Raw genomic sequence first — 14,105 nt, 5'->3', positions numbered from 1 at the left:
TTAATTAAAAATGTCTGATGTCGACACCACATGACTTCCTTGTACGCCTATTAAATTACATATACACATTTTTAAAAGTACGTAAAATTTTCATTCATTAATAACTTCTGATATTTTTTCATATATATATCATTTTTTTTTTTATTATTGAATTATTATTTATTGTAAAGATTTTTTTACAATCAGAGGTTAAAATAAATATGTTGATTAATAAATCAACATATTTAAATTTAAAAAAAAAAGTTAAAAAAAAGGAGATGACGTCTGATTCGAACTGATGTGCCTTTCTCTTACAAGATCCAAATATTTCAGTAATTAAAATTTTATTTAGCTGTAACTCCAGAACCAATGAAAATAAATACCACCTATAATATATCATTGAAAAGCTCTCAATGCAATTGCTGCAGTTAAGAAAAAGTCCAAATTTTTTGGATTTTGGGCTTTTTTGGACATTATTGGTCCAGTTGATCGCAATCAAAACGAGAGGTGCACAACTAGATGTTACAATAGTCCTAAATCAAAAATTTTAACATCCTACGGCTAATCGTTTTTAAGTTATGTACGTACGTACAGACGTCACGCCGAAACTAGTCAAAATGGATTCTGGGATGGTCTAAATGTATATTTCCGTTGAAATGTGAGAACCGAAATTTTTCGCGATCACAATACTTCCTTTACTTCGTACAAGGAAGTAATAAGACTAAAGAAATTTATGAATATTTTTTCATTTGGATCATAGATTATAAATTTTCGTAACTCAATTATAACAAAAAGAAAAAATCTTCCTTGTAAGTCTTGAATCGATTGATCGATTTTTAATGATTTTCTTCAATTTTGGGTCGCTATTTTCAATCAATTTGGTGGCTTGAACTCCGGTTGTGTGCCTCGATTGATGCAGGTAACAATTTTCACATCTAAAAAATAAGGCTTACAACTAAGAAGTTCACTAAAACACAGAAATAACAATAGCGATTAAAATTCTTATAATTTTATCAAACATGGCCCGTTGGTATGATTATATAATAAATAATTAAAATATAAAACTCACTTACCAGCAATCTTTTAATGCGTCCTAGCGCTTTCAAATACGAATTGCATCTTCAGGAACTTAAATTATTTTTTATTATTAACTAAAACATTGTCGTCATGAGTAGAATTGTTGTGTAAATGGTATAAAATATGTAAAAATGGTCGTCATGTGTTAAAATTACGTCGACTTATCGTCCTGTCATAATAAATGTCTCTACTATTATCATATAACGATGGAGACATTCATGATGACAGGACGTTAAGCCAACGCAGTTTTAACGCATGACGACCACCTTTATACATTTTACACAATACTTCTAGTCATGACGACAATGTTTTAGTTAATAAAAAAAATTAAGTTCCTGAAGATGGAATTCGTTTCCGAAAACGCTAGGACGCATTAAAAGATTGTTGGTGAGTTTTATATTTTAATTATTTATTAATTAAAATTCTACCGTTGTAATTGCATTAAAATGTGTCGTAATATTTTAATTTTACTATTAAATCAATAATATATTATAGCTTATTGTGACATCAATAATTTATGAAGGATATTAATGTGATAACATAAAAAAATTAGATATTTCTTACTAAAGCTATTTGTTATTCGAATTATGAGAATACATTGTCTAACATTTAAATAAGTCTAACTTAAACAAATTACTTTACTAAAAATCAATATTTTGATACAAAAAATTATAATAAACGTTTGAAATTAACAAAAAATCCTCAAATTTATAATAAAAGTTAAATGGAAAAAAATACTGCGCTCCTTTGGGATTTAATAATAATTATACTTTCCGAAGATCAGGTAGGCCAATAATTCTAGATTTGGAATCGACGGACTTACCAGATATTAAATCACCATACCAATCCGAAACTTTTTAAAATTTGTAGCATAATAATTAATAATAATAATAGAAGAGGATTTCTCCATAGTGATTATTGAGTTTACCGATTTATCTCCGAATATGGAATCAAAATCCTCATGGCAGATTCGTCCATAGTCGTTCAGATTAATAGTGAGTAAACTGTACTCTTATGTTTATCGTATATCCGAGTAAACTTGGATTAGAGAGCAAAATAAACTTACGCCAATGTAATGCAGCCTTAGAAATCAATTTTTATTATATAATAAGGAAATATTTTATTAGATCGGTGAACATTTCCCAAAAAACTGATAATTTTTTGACCGAAGTACGTATTTGAGAGCGTTTGACGTCGCGATAACTATCTTAGAAGAAAAATGCTAATTTTTTCGTAAAATTGAAGCGGTTGTTGATGCATCATGAATAGGAATTAAGTTTACAAGAAGTCTGTTTTGTTAAATGTCAACTGCGAAGTGTGCCGAGCACGAGGCACTAGTCAGTGAAAAAGGGTGAGATGTAGGGAATAAGAGAGATTACGTTTAGTGTGTGCGCGGTCGTAAACAAAAATCTGCTCCCTCTCTTAAAAAGGAGTCTGTAAAGTAGGGTACAATACGGTATATAGGTTTACAACATTTCAACCCGTCCTATTCATAAAAAAATCTAAAGGATTCAAACTCTCGATACACTGTTTTTTATTTTATTTTTTTTTTATAAACGCCTTCTTTGTTTCGTTGTTTAATACGGTATATATATTAATAAGATCTGTCTCTTCTAGATAGATGTATAAACCGGGCCGTACAAGAAAAGAATGCACCTTACCTTAACGTATTAAAAATCATTCAATCTTCTTTTGAATTAGATTTCTGGAAAATTAAAAAGTCGATCTCGCCCTATTACGTTTTGTAACCGTTGTTGCACACAAGATAAAAATTTAAACGTATGCTATTTATTTATAAATCGTTGAAGTAATGATACGATAAAAAAATAAATCGGCAATAAATAATTATTAAAATCAGTTAATATTATTAACTGATTTTAATCAATTAACTTATTTTATTGATACCTGTTACCGACCGATACGGTTTAAGATCGTTTTTGCCATTATTGGAAAAAGGGACGGTAGATACGGACGCGGGATTTTAAATAATTTCCTTAAAATTCAGAAGAATGTTAATAAGTAAATTAGTTTTATTTATTTAACGACGATCTTTAAAATTCATTTACTGACAATGTTAAAATAAAAATTAGACGGCTATAAACTACGCGTACACAACCGTGTAAATTATATAATGATTCACATTGTTGTCCGACTGAACCTCTATGTCTTTGTTCGGTTTTACGGTATGTACCAGTAACTACAATTAAATGTTAAAAAGTTTTTTGTCTGTGATAAATATTTGTATTGGCTGAATAAGTTCAATTTTGTTGCCCGTATGATTTTACTACGTTCTGTTCCAATTTATTTACTTTTTCTTACAACCTCACTTGTATGAAATATGTACACTGATGTTGTGAAATATAAGTTGTTACTTATTTTTCATTAATGTATTGGCTTAAGTAATGAAAATTAGATAACTAAATAAGTGATATATTAAAATCTAAATTTATTATAGTCAACCAAAAAAAAATGTGCCTTTTGTTTTAGAATAATACTTTATGCGAAGAATTAAGTGATTTTTTTTTTGTTGGAAATTAATAATCGGTTTTCGAAATATCTTATGAAAGATTTGCCAAAAATAGAAATATAATATGAGTTATACATCATATTAATTCGAGTAAAGTATATTAATTCTTCCATCATTATTTAAGGGTTTGTGTTGTCGTGCGAGAAGTGTTCACGGAAATTTACTTTTCGAATTCATGAAATATTAGAGAACTAACGTCACGTTACATAAAATCAAAGCTAATGCTCCATAAATATTTTTAAATGTCACGGCACAGTATTACCTTCTTTTTATATTCATTTTTCAATAAAACAAAAATTAGAAATCACAGAAGATTAATATTCACAATTCATGAAAATATAATTGATTTTTATTATATATATATATATATATTTTGGAAATAGAAATTATACGATGTAGCTATAAATCATGGAGAGCTCGGTTGCCGGATTATCAAGTAAATTTACAAAAATCTATTTATTAATCGGTTTGAATGAACCATTTATGTGTAAAATGAATTTCACAGGGCGTAGGTTATATCAACGAATATAATTTTGTTTTAATTTTAAAATATTTTAAACATTTTTAAGAAATTTTTTAAAAATCATTTTTAAAAAAATTATTTAGAATATATTATTTAATTAATTTATAAATAATTTTAGCAATTTTAAATGTGATCTTATGTTTATTTAATCTCAGTTATTATACAAATATGAAATTAATGCGTCGCAAATTAAAAAAATATATTTTCTGAAATTTTTAAATTCTACGAAAATTTTTGGAGTTCCAGGTAATTTGTGGACGGTTTGTTGGTGTAACCGTTAGGATCATCGCCAACATCTGATTGAAAATTTTTGCCAAAATTCATTTGATCCAGTACATTCAACTGCTGATCGAACACATAATTACGTAGTTAACAAAAGTTACACAGTGTTAATATGGTGAAAAATAGTACCTGAGACATATACCTGACGAGACAAAGTACAAAAAAATAGAAAATTCGAATAAAATAATGGAATCTAATATTCCTCGTCAGTATTTTTAGACATTATCTTACATTTTTTTAAAATGTCAACGTAGTTTTTTATACACGTACAACATTTCTTTAAATTATTTGTTATCGGAAAAATTAAATAATATTAAAACGAAACCGTTAAGATTATATTTTTGTTGGCATTTTCACCCGATTTAAATTTAAAAAAAATTAAATTAGGGTGTAGTATTCATTTTTTTACAACGGTTTATCACAAGAACACCTTTCGGATAAAAATAACTGTAAGAAATTATACGCAAGACGAAATAAAAAAAAAGATTAAGTTTGCTGTAAGCTACTGAAAAATTTCGGTAAATTTTTAATCGTTTACTTATAAAAGAAATTTCGAGAGAATTATCATATTTCCACAACAATAATACAGTAGGCATTATTGGAAAATTTGAAGCTTATCGAATTGCAAACTAACGTCTAATGGAGGAAGCAATCTGCTTATATTTTTCAGTGCGAATTCTAAATAATTTCTAATATTAGTTACAATAAATAATATTAAGTTTTAATCGCTAGCAAATTCTTTTTAATTCACCATAAAGCTCAGAGTACAAATAAACCGTGGAATAAAATACATAAGATCGTTTTTCATTGTAGATTTTGTTTAAATGACTGTCACTATGAGACACAAAATTACGTTACAAAAAACAAATAACAAAAATCGCAATGAGTTTTATAAGATCTTAGATTTTTGTAAGAAATTGTTTAAATACAATTAATTTAAAGAAATTAAATAATTTACGTTGTTAACAATAAGGAAATTTAAAATTGAAAAAATAAGATTGAAGAATTTTTTACGTAATAGTAAATTTGAAGAAAGCTTATTTTTATGAAGTAATAATTGTTATCAATTGTTATGTTACCACAACGAAAACTAAATAATTAACGTTAAGGTTGTTTTTTCTCTCTTTTTTTAAAAAAAATAATGATTTAATCATAATGGAATTTAAAATCATATAAAAAGCACAGAAAACACCAAACTCACTTTGTAAAATTTCATATTAAAACGTTTTAGTGACAAACAAGTAATTCAATTGATTAGTTCTTTCAATACAATTAATTATAAATTACAAATGTAAATAAATATTTTCCAATTTATCTTTTGTTAATCCGTATCACTAGAATTCATAATAATTATCCGATTTTGATCAAGCTTAAATATCGTATATAGAAATTTTAACAATTTTTACGAAAACCTTTTTATAAAAATTATTTTTTAAAAATTGCGGAATTTTATGTAGGCATTGCCATTTCAATTTAGTCAATAAATTAGGAAAACAATTATAATAAAATAATCTGTAACCACTTTTTTATTCCGTAATTAAACTCCTGGTAGGTTGAAAGGTAATACGTGGTATATTACATATAATATTAGTAATAATTACTTAACGGTAAAAAAAAAAAATATATATATATATAAATTGACCTCACTTATTTTATATCAAATTTTATAATTATTTAATATGAATTGCATTTCATGATATTTTACTAACATAATTTACGATACGCTTATGTATATCAAATTAAAAAGGAAATAAAAATTATTTTTGTAAAATTCAAATAAATAAAGCGTGATACAACGACTAACAAAAGCTCAAAAATAAAATATAACAGATGCTCAAAAAGAAAAACAAAATATAGTTTTGGAAATCGAGAATCTATGTGTAAATGGTAACCTTTTATAGATTAAAAATCGAACATTAAAACTTATAAATTTAATAGCGTATACAATCAGCTTTAAAAAAAAGAAAAACATTAACTCCTGTACAAACATAAAAGTTAACGGTTACGCCAGTTTCACGCTGAACATAAAAAGGGATTAAAAAGTTATTAATAACAGTATGTATATTTATTAAAAAAATAAATATTATATAGATAAAAGATTTAATCTAGAATCTAGAGAATAATTGAATAGCTTATGCGCTTAATGCATTTATAAAATGTTATCGATATCCATTCCGATTATTTTAAATTAAAAAACTGGTTTAGCTGTAATTATTTATTAGTTCGGCTGAAAGTTATTAATTTGATGTATTCCTTATTTTAACGAATTTCAGCTTTTTCCATAATATTAATAAATATTGAAATTACATTTACATAAAAAAAAAAGAAAAAAGAAACTGAAGCTCTATGCAAAGTCGCAGTAGACTTGTTAAACTGACGAAGTAATCTATTCTGTTTTACGATTAGTTTTTATGATTAGAACACATAAAAATACACTCAATTTCTGAAATCATCTATCTCATTAACTTTCCAATAAATCGTCTTTGATTTGACCACGTATAAGGGTTGTAAAGGCATACGTTATAAACAATTGTGATGTGTAATTTAGAAAACAATATTTTAGTTCAATTACTACTCGTTTTTAAAGATTAATGGCGTCATTTCTAGTAACAGTCGATAAAAACAAATTTTTCATAATTTCTTTCCATCAGACTATGAAAGAAATATTAAAAGAGACTATATTTTTGAAATAAAAATTACACAACATTAAAACAGCGCATAGTCTAGTAGACGGATCTACGTGTTGACTTTTCCAAATTTTGAGAAAGTTTAATTTTTTTATTAAGCCAAACAATGAAACGGATATCTTAGGCTGTAATTATTCAACACTAGACCGTCTCTAAATCGTCTAATCGTTCATAAATTTAAGTTCACAGTTAAAATCAAACATGTGGTGATAAATATTAGGAAGCGAAATATCAAACGTATTTTTTTTTTTTTTATACTTTTAGATAAATTGCATAAGAAAACTACCTATTGTAACGAGTACCATGATTCGACTTCTGGAAAATTTCGACATATCTTCGTGTTTTACATCCTGTAGACCCCAAAATCACCGTTAGCTCAAAAGTTTATATATATATATATTTCACTTTCTTGTGGACACGATAACTGCCGTAATTTTGCTCCAATCACTTTCAAATTGTTCCTTAAAAATAACTCGTCCCAAAATCTCGATCGAGTTCGTTAACGGGCAAAATCGGAGCTTGGGGTTGGAAATGGGGAGCTTTTTCGGAAAAACAAAATATCGCTATAACTTTCTTATTAAGTAAAATATCGAATTCGTTTTAAGTTACCACTATTCTTTGGATAAGGGCATACAACTTATTTAAGTAAATATTTTGATATCACCAACCATCGGCCCAGGGGATGTAAAAAATGGGGTTTGGAAGACAAAAAAATCATACTTCCCTTAATAGGCACAGTATCGAATCGGTTTAAAGCGGTCATTAGTCCTCTAAACATTACTTAAAACTTTTGTCTGAAACAATTTTTGATATGACCAACCCTTACGGCAAGGAAAGACCAAAATATTGCTCGAATTGTAAGAAGATGGGGCTTGTCGTACGCTAAACATGTGAAACCTTTTTCTGATGCAACCATTGTATTGAGTAAATTTGAAGTTTTTCTTAACTTTAAGGTGAAAATCTTTTTTATCCCCTACTTAGCACCGGTGCAATCTACTTCCGCCTTTGGCGTACCGAAAGGGATTTTTTTTGCATAAAGATAATTATGTGATTTTTGTTTTTTTTTGTAATCGAACAAGGAATTACACACAAATGTTTTATAGATAACAAATTACAGTTTTACAGAAATATTATTTTATTATCACTCAAAGTACAACTATAAAAATAATTCAAATCGATGTAAATTTTTCTCGCAACTAGTTGTTCTTATAGTTTATTAGTAAAAGAATACTGCCTTCATATCATAGTCCATAAAAGCAAACAATAAACGAGTAATAACCAATAAACAAGAAAACGGTTAAAAAAACAAACGATCAAGCGATAGATTCGTAACAATGTAGATATTGACAGGAACAATACGACTTATAACTATATACAAAAAAGTAAAGAAGAAAACAAAAATAACGTCGCTAGTTTTGGCGACGACAAACTGTCATTCAGTAGCCACATGTCAAACACATGGAGACGTATCAACCTTCGGACATGCTGACTGTTATCAAGCAGATTGATCGCTAGGTGGTGACGTGATCTTCTAAACGTTGGTGTTTAACACTGTACTGTCTCACAACTTCACGAACCGTCGTAAACGCCAGATATTCGTGAATCTCATCGTTCCGGGTGAACCGTGGCGCTCCACAACTGTCCCGTTACCAGTTTTTGCAAGCTTTGTGTGATATTTACATTACTGTTAAATGTTTTCCCCCACAACTCCACACCGCAAGTCCAGATCGGTCCAGGATGGCTTTGTATCAGAACTTTATTGGATAATGTTAAGGTGCAAGTTTCTCAGCAGCAACCGATGCAATTTCTTTTCGCTCTCACGTAATATTTCCAGATCAAACGCCGATCTAGGTGCAATCCTACGTACGTCACACTTTCTGTTTGTGGGATCTAGACATCGTCCACGTTCATAATAGGATAGTCACCCCTTCTCATGGCGAATGTGACCTGCTTCGATTTATCCCGATTAACATTTTTTCTGCCGTGCGTAGACAAGGTCTAATGACGTTTGCAGCTCCCGCAAAAGTTATGTTATGACAGTAAATATTAATTATTATTTAATAAATTCCTGTTTACGTTTACTATATGTAAATGTAATTAAGTCGTTTTAACCAAATTCATTATCATGAAATTGCGTTTTGTTTATTATTATTATGTCGCTGATTTTATGTCAGTAAAATAATTATTTATTTATATTATTAGGTGCCAATAATTTCCTGAAAAATTAATGTGGAATATAAAGATATCAAACTTTTTTTTAATAAAAGATTTAGTTAAATTACAAAAAAAAAATTATCTTAAATTATTTACAGTGGTTTACGAGGTGATCGTTAAATTTTTTTTTTTTAACTAATACAAATTCATAATAAAGTTGGTCACACATTCAAGAAATATAATTTCATCCTTGTCATATCGCAAGATAAAATAACAGGCAATTTAAAAAAAAAATATATTTTTTACCAAATTTAGTTTGACGAAAATTAGATGGAATTACTAAGAAAAAAAAAAGTAAACTAAAAGTAATTAACAGAAATTATATTTAGCATAGAACAGAATGATTCATAAATGGTTAGAAGGGGGAATTAACGATCAAAAGTTTTTTTTTTTGCTCAATAACAGTTATAATTAAATCGGCTCTCCTGCGGAGCCATAAGTAAGTTTCCTGATAAAAGCACGTGATAAGAAGGCCCTTAAGGAACCCCCAAAATAAATAATGCACAATAAAAAGTTGTAAGAAAACTTAAAATCAAATATGAAATTTCAAGCTCGGTCATAAATCACAAACCAATAATTTCAGCACCATATAATCCACAAAACAAACATTAATAACAAATAAAAAAGAGAAGTAACAAGAAATTAGATACGACACCACTAAACTTGACGGTGTTAGATTCCAATTCCAAACTGTTACGCAGACCCTAAGTCAAGTATATGGGTTCGTTTCAACCGTCGGACGTCTCTGCTGTTATCGAGTAGATTAAATTGCAAAGTGGTTTACACGATCAAAATTTGTTGGATTAATTTTGTTTTGGTTATTGATTGATCACAGTCGAAGTGGAAAAAACAGAAAGTTAAACGAATAAGTGTATTATTTGATAATAAATTTTAAAAAACTCAATAAATTAAAAAAAAAAAATTTAATATATATAAATTCACATTTAAAATTCTAATAAATGTACACGTATTTAATAAAGATTTTATAAATTAAAATAATTTCAATTTTTTTTTTTTTTTTACATTTTGATCCTACTTCCTGTTTTATTTAAACTATTTATATAGTCCACGATCGTATATTAAATATATAAATCTTGCGACTAAAACTAATAAAGTATACAAATGTTCAAGAAACACGAAGAGTATCCTCAAATAAAATTATTTTGGTCAAAAATATTTGCTTAAATTTATTTAATTCATTAAACAAATTAATTACATAATATTGCAATAATTTATAGTTCTTTCATTTAAAATAAAACACTTCTTAGTAGTTGCACTTTTTTAACTACTATCTCGGATATTTTTAACATATTTAAAAAATTGAGTAAATAAAGTAACGGAATAAAATTCTGCGTTCCCTTAAAAATCTGATTTCTCATAAATCAGTTTCGTGAAAATTTTATATTTTAATTCATATGAAAACTGAAAATTTGATCTAAAGTAAGTTCATAGATTGCTTTTCAAATTTCGTTATAAAGCGATAAAACAAATTTCCAATTAAGGTTTAGTACACCTAAACGCTGAACGTCTAATTTTAGTATTGTTTATTAAAAAATCTGATGTAATAATTTCTGACAAAATGATTTTCTCTTTTCACTAATGAAGAAAATCATTTCGATTGAAAAGTCGAAAAAAAATTACACTTTTGTTTTAACAATTATTTACACTTTAATCAATAAATAAGACAAAAAAAATGAAGAAGTTTTTTTAGAAAAAATCTTTATTAACGCTTTTAATCCTTCACTAGACGATAATACTTCTATTGAGAAAAAAAAAATTTCCTAGAATTTGAGATCCTCAGATTTAAGTTAAATTATGTTTATAAAAACTCAAAAAAGAATTTTAAAAAAATCTGTATGCGGTAGTATATTTTCTTGTCATATCTGAGAAAATAGGTTCGTTTTTTTTTACACAAAAATATGCGATATTAAATAATAATATAAATTCTATAAAAATGCATAAATTATATTATGTAAAAGGCATACAAACACTGCTTAAAATTAAAATCTTATAACGAAAATGATTTAACATATAACGAAACGAGCACGGCGAACAGTTTAAGTCCAAATTATTATTTGTTTAAATTTAAAAAAAAATTATATTCACTATCAAAATATTTAATTATAAAAATTGCACTACAAAATTATTTTTTTATCTCTTATCAACGCTAAGTATTCACCCTTTTTCTTGCGGACCCACTATTTTTAAAACACGAAAATATTTGTAACAGGATCGGTTAAATCCGATCCTATAAATTTTAGCAAATCGACCAGCTATGTTATCTTTTACGTTAATAAAAGATTTTATAATACATTTTCTCATAATATCCTCCTGAAGAACATTTTTCATTAATCGCCAATTGATTTATCTTAAAGAAAAATATGATTAATTGTGACGTAATTAACGTAAATTTTACTATTAAACAGTTTTTTTTTAATATACAATATTTATATATGATTATTAATATTGCTTTGATAGTGAACGTTCTGCTTATCATAATCCTTTAAGATTTAATAACTTTTTAACTCAGAACAAAGTAATTAGTCGATCGTATATCCTTATACCCTTTGCTGATTCCGTTTTTAAAAACAACATACTTTTTAAAATTATTTCTTACTATTATATACTCTTCATTATCTCATAATAACGTGGTGTATTAATCTCAGTCGTTTTAAATGTACGATCAGAATTCTATGAAAGGATTTAATCGATTTTTTTTGTTTTTGTTTTAATCACAGATTCCTTTTTTTAACTTAAAAATACTGTGGAAATCAGATCCTAACGATATTTTGCGAGGAATAAAAAAAGTTTTTAAATTAATACAATTTAGGATCCCGGTTTTGTAATCTGTTTAAAATTTTTAGTAACGATATTTCTTTTAATACAGCTATATTTAATCGCCTCGGCAAGGATATTTTAACCTACTATCAATAATCAAATTAGATTGAAGAAGCTAATTTTATTAATATTTTAATATCTTTTAGAAATAAAATTTCCGACTGAAAGCGCTACGGATTTCATTAAAGGATCACAGATTACATTTATTAATATTATTATCGTTTGATTAGGGTTAAAACTAATAATTTACTTATTTTACCCGATTTCATTAGAACGATAACGCGATATTTTTCTTCTTAGATTGTCGCTTAGTAAATCACAGGGAATTATTATGCGAGTTTTGCTTAACGATAATAATCTGAAAAAGTCGAAAAACCTGCCCGGACATTATCGAGCATCATACTGAATCGTTATAAATTAGATCTATTTCAAGAAAAAAAACATTTGTCTCGAGTTATGTATCTAGAAAAAATACGGACAATCTGATCGACGATTTAAGTCGCTAACGTTTCGTACTGCCGATTTATTTACGATAAAAGCATGTTATATCGATTTAAAACATACGGTAAGATGTTAACTTTGAAAGACGATCGAACAAGAAACAAAATTAATCTCTTAAAGAAAAATACGATTAAAAGTTAACCTACTTACAATGATTAAAATAAAATGATAACCATACCTTCGCAGGTGAATTGGCCGTAGTGTTTACCACTAGACTTGTCACCGCACACGACGCACTCAATATTTTGGTTTTTATCATTTGACTGCGTCGATCCTCCCGACTGCGAACTATTGGTACCCGGTGTCGTTAAGTCCCTAAGGGGCCCGGGAGCTGAGTCATCGGTATGAGGGCCCCCGAGGGGGAGCTGTATAGGTGGCGGGGGGTCCCTCCATGGGGGCGCTACAAGCGCCATGCTCCGTGAGAACCCCCCTAAATCCAGCTCGCCCCCTCCAGGGTAACGGCAAACACCGTGCGGTAGAATAATGGTCCTGTTTTTGGGCCCTTAAAGGGCCACGCCGCTTAAATAAACACACGCGCACACACTTTACGAGCGATAATCACATCGCTCTTTCACTAAGTATCCCGCACAAGTTTTACTATCATTTTAAAAATTTTCAAGTCATTTTTTTCCCGTGCACGATTCGGTAAAATTTTTAAAAGTACCGGTAAATTTCAGTACGGTTTAATTTTTTTATCGATCGATTACCCGAATCATCGCAAAACAAAAATATTAAATTAATTTTATGACGTCATAAGTTTGTACGTACACGTTAAAATAAGTTTTGATACGGATGACGGACACACGTAATCACGCACGCACAGGAGCGCGTAGTCTATCGATCGCAATACAGTTAGCTGCTACTGCTTACGGCAGGCCTATAACCCCTGCCCTGACCCACGCCGCTTCGTCGACTGACGCCGACTGAGCCCGTGATCTGACCTGACCCCCCACCCTTCCCCCCTACGGTTACCATGGCAACACTTGGCCTCTCCTCTCCCATTGGCTGCCCGACCTTTTGCCATCCGACACCAGACCGCAACATGTAGCGCTTATATTTCGCGCTGTACGCGATTATAAAAACCTTACACGTTACCGTACGTTCTGCATAAAATCCGACGACCGCATCTCACAACGAATAGCGCTTCTAATCACAGACTAAATTAACTTTCTAGATGTACATATAACGACCCGTTTTGCACTCTACAATGACCTGTATTCACACATGCACGGCCGACATCGTATATTAAAATGTTAGTTTTTATAACGATCGGGATAAAACAAATAATCTACATGTATACACCCTTCTGAAGTTTCGCAGGAAAAATAATTATTTAAATTATATAAAAATACAAATAGATTATAATAAAATAATACTTTAAAAAATATAAGAGCTTTCGATAAAAATATTAATTATTATTTTCGGTCTTTAACGACTATTTGAAAGTCTAAATATTTGACCCTGAATTAAGAACCCC

At 28.7% G+C, this 14,105-nt stretch overlaps 1 protein-coding gene across 2 annotated transcripts in view; it reads right to left on the bottom strand.

The window, feature by feature from the left end:
* svp (COUP transcription factor 2) overlaps positions 1-13,783 on the bottom strand; it is a 245,678-nt gene extending 231,895 nt beyond the window's left edge. Inside the window, exon 1 of one of the 2 annotated variants that reach the window (XM_075382128.1) lies at positions 12,807-13,783. In XM_075382128.1, the coding sequence (XP_075238243.1) occupies positions 12,807-13,041 (235 nt within the window). In that variant the 5' untranslated portion in view covers positions 13,042-13,783. The remainder of the gene's footprint in view (positions 1-12,806) is intronic. The other variant, XM_075382129.1, reaches the window with a different exon arrangement.
* Positions 13,784-14,105: the final 322 nt, after the last annotated feature.

This window comes from Lycorma delicatula, chromosome 1, assembly GCF_047948215.1.
Source record: "Lycorma delicatula isolate Av1 chromosome 1, ASM4794821v1, whole genome shotgun sequence".
Classification (NCBI taxonomy): Eukaryota; Metazoa; Arthropoda; class Insecta; order Hemiptera; family Fulgoridae; genus Lycorma; species Lycorma delicatula.
Note: the sequence above shows the minus strand (reverse complement) of the source record. Positions and strands in the feature narration are given on the sequence as shown.